Source organism: Teleopsis dalmanni, chromosome 2 (assembly GCF_002237135.1).
Source record: "Teleopsis dalmanni isolate 2A chromosome 2, ASM223713v2, whole genome shotgun sequence".
In the NCBI taxonomy this organism is placed as follows: domain Eukaryota; kingdom Metazoa; phylum Arthropoda; class Insecta; order Diptera; family Diopsidae; genus Teleopsis; species Teleopsis dalmanni.
Window position 1 is genome coordinate 98644775 of NC_051847.1, and position 8455 is coordinate 98653229.

At 31.0% G+C, this 8455-nt stretch overlaps 1 protein-coding gene across 5 annotated transcripts; it reads right to left on the bottom strand.

Annotated features, from left to right (window-relative positions):
• Positions 1-2365: 2365 nt before the first annotated feature.
• LOC119679420 (ubiquitin carboxyl-terminal hydrolase 20) lies at positions 2366-5706 on the bottom strand. Of its 5 annotated transcripts, none has more exons than XM_038091768.1 (6): positions 5631-5706; positions 4948-5293; positions 4156-4894; positions 3070-4096; positions 2737-3010; positions 2366-2673 (listed from the first exon to the last, which is right to left on the bottom strand). In XM_038091768.1, exons 2-6 carry the CDS (start codon positions 5276-5278, stop codon positions 2435-2437), a joined length of 2610 nt encoding a protein of 869 aa, XP_037947696.1. In that variant the 5' UTR covers positions 5279-5293; positions 5631-5706; the 3' UTR covers positions 2366-2434. The 5 variants fall into 5 exon arrangements, with proteins under 5 accessions (XP_037947696.1, XP_037947695.1, XP_037947694.1 ...); XM_038091767.1 differs by having other exon boundaries at positions 5536-5699; XM_038091766.1 differs by having other exon boundaries at positions 5518-5699.
• Positions 5707-8455: the final 2749 nt, after the last annotated feature.

Sequence of the window (8455 nt, forward strand, 5' to 3'; positions counted from 1 at the left end):
AAGTGCCCAATTATTCCTTACTAGTGTTTCAAGACTTTTTACAGTTCTACAGGCTTTTCTGCAGTTAGGAAAGTCGTCTTTCAATGTTGCATCTATAAAAATCTTTCTTCATATCATAAATATGTTCTGAAGCTAAGTCCACATCAGTGATTTTAAATATAGGTAAGTGCTATTCGCCTTTTATAACAGCTTTTTCAGTCTTTTCTTCAAAACCACGGAGTTAAACATGTCTCCTATATCCAGAATTCATTCTATCTTAATTGGATTAGTATATATTTGTAAGCAAATTGTAATATTCAAATATTCCAATGACTGCAGACAAAAAATATTAGGACGAAAATTAACGTTTAGTAATACAATGCCAGTTAAGATATCCACCGATATCTAATAGCCTTTTGAGCCTACTGACTTATGGCTCCGGCATATTGACGTTGCGAGACTTCACATGGATCTGGGTTACGCTGAAATCCGCCGTATTTTTGCCGCCAAATAATACAATCCTGTTATTTTTCTATGAACTTGCTTTGCACGTTACCTTGATTTACTACTAGAACCACTAGAACTATTAGAACTATAACAAACAAAATACATTTTACTTACGTTAATATAAGTCTACCTATAAGTACGTCTGCAGATAATAAATCAATACAGTACCTTTAATAAAAAACAGTACGGAGATGTCGATTTATAAGTGATGCTTTTTATAAAACGTGCAGCACCGCAATGGCTTTAAATCCACCATATAGTAAAAAAATAACAGAAAATCGTATTTAAATTCACCAAGCATAAAGTTGAATGAATTATTTGGAAGGGCCTCTATTAAAAAACAAGTCTATGATATAAGCTATATATGTGCAGAGCTGCGTTATGGTTTATATATTTAAATAATTGACAACACATCAATTATATTAGCTATTAATTTTAGACATTTTTTTATCTTATCTTATATCTTATTATTGAAAAATAACAGGATATTTTTCTTCTATACTGAATTCTGGTTATAGGTAATAACTAAAGTTTGCTTAAAGAACACAAAATATCCCATATGAAAGAAGCCATACAATGAGAAAGATAAATGGTAAAATCTCTGAGTTTAAGAACGAAGCCTTGGTGTCATCCTAAAGTCATGCTTGCACCAATGATACACTGTCAACTAAACTACAAAAGCATTTGGTATGGAGAATCCAAATGACTTATTGGTCTTTCTCACAACAAAAGTTAAATCAATAATTTTATGCAGTGGAACAAGGTTAAACAAAGGTCCGCGGAAGTGAAATTCTGTACTATACACATTAAAGTTTGTGGTAGAGATTACGAAAAGCAGGCCTACAGGTATATTAAGTCTGGTGTCATCATAAAAAGCTACATATCTTGAGAAAATGACCTGACAAAAGAATGTGCCTCAAGCTCACGATATCCCGTGAAATCATTCTTACAGTGGGTTTGCTGAAAGATCACTGTCGGCAAGGCAACCATACTAACAGATTGACGTTGCCTATCAAAAATACTTACCAGCTATGAGAAAGACTGTCCAGCACACGCCCAACGAAGATCAAATTTTTCTGTCAGATGTACGAAGGTTCAAATGGCTTAAAATGTTCAGTTTTTATATGCTAACGCAATAAGGTAGTAGGCTTAATACCCGATCATATCCCATGAAAATTAAATAAACACAAGCTAACTCATATAGGGAATATAAGGTGTTTCGAACACTTCAAAAAATTGTTCCCATATGTGTTTTGTGATGTAGTAATCAGCATGCAAAATAGCATAATTATTAATTAATTGCATAAATTAGAACAAGAGCGAAAAACATGTTCATGTTTTTTGTTATTTTTGGATTAATCAATTTTTGAAATACCTAAGTATTTGGTACCTATATGTACATTTGACATATTTCAATAAAATATGAATATGGAAAAATCATTAAAATTTGAACTTAGATAACTAAAATATTATATATCATTGTATTAAATTATATTGTAAGTACAGTTTGTACAGTTTGAATTTTAGAAGAAAGATTGTTCCTTGCGTTCTTGATCATCTATTTCAATGTTACCGCAATTAAACTATCTTAATCAGGATGCACAATAATCGCTACACAATATGTAATATGTAATAGCACGTCTAAAATTTATCTTAAAATATATTTTTACTACAACCATTTTTATTCATCATTTTTATAAGACTTTTTAAAACTAATGGAATTACTGTTGCAAATTTAATTTATTTAAATTCTAATTATACCACACTATTTTTATATTTCCAATGTAATTCTTTAAAAATATATGTAACTTTATTTATACAATATTTGCAAAGTAGCCTCTACCTTAGCAAAAATATATTGTGTAACAAATATGTTTTGTAATAAATAATTAAAAATGAAAGATATCTTCAAAAACACGCATGAAATTTGTAAAAACAATATTTCATTTTAAGCATCCGCTTCAGTAGAATTGACATCATCCAACAAACTTGTGAACTTTTGTAACATTACTTTATCTTTGGGTCTAAATTTTTTGCGACGATTTCGTAAGTTACCACTGCTATTTGAATAAGATACTGTTTTTTTAACTTCCGGTGAGAATGATTGATCTTGAAAGGATAATAAGCTATCATCCTCATTCTTTTTATTTTCCACTTTATTAAATTCATCCTGTATAACATAGTTCCCTTCAAAAAAATTAAAAAAAATTTTATTGTCTATAAATCCATGAAAATACAAGTTTAATTTACCAGGAGTGCCAAATAAATTGCAATTTTGCATTTTAGATTTCCGAGAAATTTTCTTATAATTGCTAGTTAAATCGTTTTTGCTAATAGTTGGTGCTTGTGTTGACAAATCTTTGGAAGTTTTCATTTCTACATCATTAATTGTCTCGTATATTTCATTTGATGTTCTGTCAATTTCTTCCTGAAGATTTTGTTCTACATTACTCTCAGTGTCTGAATTATCCACAGTTTCTTTGCTGTTTTTTATAACGAATTTATCACAATCAATATTTTTTGTCTAAATGTGTATAAAAACAAATGTATTTTAATATGTAATTGAAATTAAAATAAACATACTTGTTCAACTGGCGAGCTTTTTAATATAATTTCTGGACCACCTCCATATATACTATGCAAAAATCTCCATAACGGTTCACTTATTTGAGCATAATCAGAGCCTGGCCGGACATTGCGAATGGGTGAAGTAGAACGCGATGTATCAGAAATTGATACAATATTAGAATTTATGATAGGACCCGGCGTTTTATGCGTTAGCCCACGCGAAAAGTGTTGCCATTTACGAAGCCAAGGCATTGATATTGCATATATTGCATTTTCACCAAAATTCTTATCAAATTCTTTGTACTTTGTAAAAACTAGTAGCTCATAATTTTGACGACGTTCCAAAGCTTCTATAGCTCGTTTGCACACCTCACACTCAAAAATCATATTAATTACTGGACCACCACCAAATATACTATATAAATAGTCCCACAGAGGTTGAGAAACTGGGACAGCAATTTGATTTAATAAAACAAATTTTGAATAAATAAGACCACCATGAGGGCACAGCATATCCCAATTGTTAATTGGACCTGGCTCAGCAAACGTTTGAAATCTGATCAACCATTCACGTGCTATATAAAAACGGATATCAGCTGAAAGGTCTGGATTAGTATCAGATAGTTCAATTGCTCTTTCTCTTATTATCTTTATATGAGGATTGTATTTACGATAAAATAAAACATATGCTTGACAATTTTGTACATAATTAGCAGGAACTTCTATAACATTATGATCGTCATATTCGTACCATCGATCTGTTAAAACATTACGCGCAAAACAGGTATAATGTCCACTTCCTACTGTACCATGGTGGCAAATGACTGACGATAAGTTATAGAGGGAAATTTGTGAGGAACAATTTTTATGAAGGAATGGTCTCATGTCAAGCTCCTCCAGCGGAAAAATTACATTAGATGAAATCTTAGAACTATATAACAAGTCATGTCGAAAACGTTTAAGATGGATACAAAGGACTTCTGGCAGCTCAATAATCTGAGAGTATTTAATTCCAGTGCGCAATTTATTACATTTTTCACAGCTTTAAAAAATATTTTATTTTTATTCATTTATAATAATACATTTTTAGTCTTAACATACCTGTACATATTGTCACCTTTTAATTCATCGGCACTAAAAAAACTCGCCATACAGTCATGTAAATTTACTGATGGACCCCAAATCCACGATCGTATTATTTTCCATATCCATGACAGCCATCCATTGCTAGTAGTTGATGCTGTTGAATCTAAAGAATTAATGCTCTGGGCACTAACACTATGAGTTTGGTGTAGCATATTTAGATGATCTCTATTAGGTATAGGCAGCGATAGGTCTTGGAACGTTTCTTCTCTTGTCGATATTCGATCGCAAGTAAGGCATTGTACAGAAGAAAGTAATTTCCCATCAAATAAGTCTGTAATTATTGATCTATGGGTGGAATGGGACTGCGAACCATTTATACATTTTAAGTTAGAATTAGTTTTCTTGTATGGTATTCGCCTCCGCAAGTTATTTGCACATGATTTTAAATCAAGTAATATATTATCGGAAACACTGCTTTCACATGTTTCATAATCAGTTTCAGACATAGAATGTTCGCAGCTTGAACTAGATACCGATGATAAACAATCTTCCGAATCAGAATTAAGTTGATTTTTATCAGTGTCATCACTTTTGAAATAAACATGTTGCAAATATGGACTTTGACCTTTTAATTCTTCATGTAATTGATTCATAAAGCAACGTAAAAATTCTTGTGTGTCGTGTTGTTGAAATCCATGGAACATAGGTTGCACACTACGTATACCGCGCAAAATATCTCTTGGCGTAATAAAGTCTATATAATATAAATAATTAAATTTTTTACAGGCATATAAAACATTTCATTACCTTTTTCATCTCTCTTACGCCATATATCTTGCATCAGCTTCTGGTAACTTTTAGCAAGTCCTACTTTATTTCTAGAAGGATCCAATTCAATCGATCCTTCACCTAATTCACTACAACTAAGAAAGTAATTTGTCATTGGTTGCACATTACTCAAAGCTTGCAAAGCAGAATTCATATAACAAGTATTAGCAATATTTTGTAACCCGACAAGGCCCATCGCTTGTACAGGTGTATCCTCGTTTTCCTGGGAAAACTCTAATGTTGGCATGGCTTCATCGAATTGAATATTATGATTTAACTTCTCTTCGAATATTATTTCACGTTCACACATGTAGCACCACGTACGCTGTGATGAAAGGTTTAAATGTAAGCAATGTTTATTATTTACCTTAAAATGTTCAGTACTGTGATCGTTTGCTCTCTCAGAGCAACCAATCCGCAGACAGTTGCTTTGCAAACAAATCCAAAGATTGGGACCCGAGTACTCACAAGTAGAGCAACATAATGTCTGTCGAAACCAATAAATTCATAAGTAATTTCTTAAAATTAAGCACTTAATAAAAAATTAACCTTATTAAAATTGTTTACGTCTATTTTAGGAACAATTGCATTATTTGCATGTGGACATTGTAAACTTAAACCAGAACCAAGTAGCATTTTTAATATTCAAGATCAAAATTTACCCAATGTCACTTAAAAGCAATATTCAAACTTTTCATTTTTAATTTTATCATAGTAAAATGAAAATCAAAAAATTATTTGAGTTGTCAGACAAAGTAATAACCTGTTTACACTTAACTCTATGAATAATGCTGGACAAACAAGGCTGTTACATGCAACAGTAACGGTTTCCTCGTTTGTCGACTATCTTGTTTAACGATTTTGCCCTTCAAACATTGGTGTACAGCGCCTTTGTCAACTTGTCATGTTTGTGGTAAAATAATTTACTTGTCGGTATGTTTAAAAGCGTCTGCTAAAACGGTTTGATTACAATTAAAATAAAAGCAAGGATTTCTGCTGAAGTTTTTGGGATGATTTAACTTCTTGGGAGATCTGTTCTTTCAGCAATAGGTAAAAATAAGTGCAGTTAAAATAAAAAAACTTTACCGCCTTATTAACAAAACCAGGTAATACATCAGGTTCCGGTATAGTTTATTTTATTAAAAAATACTTATTTGTTTCTAAGCACAAGTTTTTTGTGTTCCTTATTCTATTTATATATGTCCAGCCTTATAGTACCTTCACTGCAATGATGTTTTTCAGTATTTCTAGATATCAATATGTATGGATTGTTTTCCTAATTGGTATGGTAGTGGCACCGATTGTTGATTCAAAAGTATCGATGCATCATTGCTGATTTATCCGTCTGTGAACTTGACAAATGTATCAAGTATTGATAATTAATCAAAATATTTATCATGCAAAATGTTTAGCTGCTGTTCCGTGTAAAACTTAAACAATTTCAAAGTTCAACTGCATAGTGCTTTTCGCCACACTGTGGTCAAAAGTGTTTTAAACAAGTTTATATATAAAACTTGCAGTGTACCAATGAACTCAAAAGTAGAAGAGTGTACTAGCGTACTTACAATCCCCTTATTGGATCAACTATAGACGTTTTGGTGGCTCGTAGGTGTGGCAAAAATGCATGGTGGCCTATAATCGTCAAGTGTTACGTTTTGGTAAATAGTAAATCTTGCATATGTGTACATAATGCAAGCACATTATATTTTGTATAAAAATAAATAATTAATAGGGGTATTCAGGATGTCTGTGCATCGTTGGATGTGCATCACTGCAAACTCAAATAATCGTGAACACACTTTGTGCATATTAGTCTTGAAAGTATTTAGAACAGCTGATTTTTGTTTACGTATTTATTTGCTTGTAAAATATAACTTATATTCGATATGCATAGTTTCAACAAATGCCAAGAACAAGTGAAAAGCAGAATACATTGACATTGTCCGACATTGTTGGACGTACAGTAAATAAAAAATCAAACAATTGCACAAAATTGCCCAGCGAACAGTAAAAAAAGTAGTATCATTCACAATAGAGTCTTAAAAATCAAATATGCAAGAGGAAATTGGTGTTCAAAATATGGTCTTGAATATTGGTTTGCAAATCAAGTGCAGAATTATAAGAAAAGGAATTGTTTTTGTAAAATCAAATAAATTTGCACATGTAACGATGCACAGACATATTGAGTACCTCTAATATAAATTGAAAATTTCAAAATTAAATACTGAAATTTTTTCTTTTTTACCAATTTACAAATTCATTAAATTTTTTAATTTTGTTTCAATTTTTGTTTATACAAGAATTTTGACATATGATTGTAATATTCGTTGGAATTTCCAGTGAAGGTTCTCACACTTTTTTCTTTACTGGCCGAAGTATGGTGAGTAGGTAAAGGTGAGTATACAACTAATGGCCTTGATAGAAAAAGCAGTGTTACTGTTTTGCGTACATTTCGACCAGTATAGGACAGTAACTTACTGTTTTTTGCCATACTTGCGAGCCACCGAAGACGTCTTATGTCATATTTTATATAGAGTTCAAGCAAAAATTCTAAACATCGCAATAATTTAAAATATAGAAAAACTAGCAATGACAGGATTATTTTTTTATGTGCGTCCCGTCTATACAAAACTTAAATATTTTTTTGTATGTACTTATATTTATAACATAAAATATATAACATAATAATAATTGGCCTTTGGACTACTTGCGATGGCAACTCTGAACAAAATGGAGATTTTGTTCCGCTTATATGTGGAAAACACGTAACAAAATTTAAAGTTGAAATTTCGATCATTCTCTGCAATTATTGATGAGAATACTTTTTTTACATGATTCTGAATAAAATATAATGTTACGTGCCTTTTAACAGTAAAATAATAAATAGAAAAAATAACGAACAATGACGACACGAAATACGAATAACTAACCAAATCATTCGTTGACAGATAACTGGAAATTTTGTATGTACTTCCAAAAATCGTTCACAATAGTCGAATTTTTAGTCTTGACAACCATGTGATTTGGGCTGCTTATTAGTTAAGCAATTTCAAAAAGGTTGAGCTAAATAAACCAGCAGTGTTGTTGTTTCATATGTTATTGTTAAAATAAGCAGTTGTTCTTTTGTGATATGCTTACAAAAGGAAAGACCTGATATAATATTATATTATAGTTATTACATTACATAAAACACATTACATTTATTACATTATATATATGTATGTATATATATATTATATAATAATTTAAAATACAAAAAATATAAATATCGTCTAATCCTTTAGAAATTCTAATAAACATAATTAATACATATACAATAAAAATGAATCTTATAAGCAAACACTTAACTGTACACTACTATTACTACTACTACTATTGTCCACTTCCCCTTATGAGTCATAAGGCCTCATCAATTCTTTCAAATCTGACTCTATTTGGTGCTTCTCTGTAGATGACGTTCCATGTATATAGCTATCTCATTTTCGAT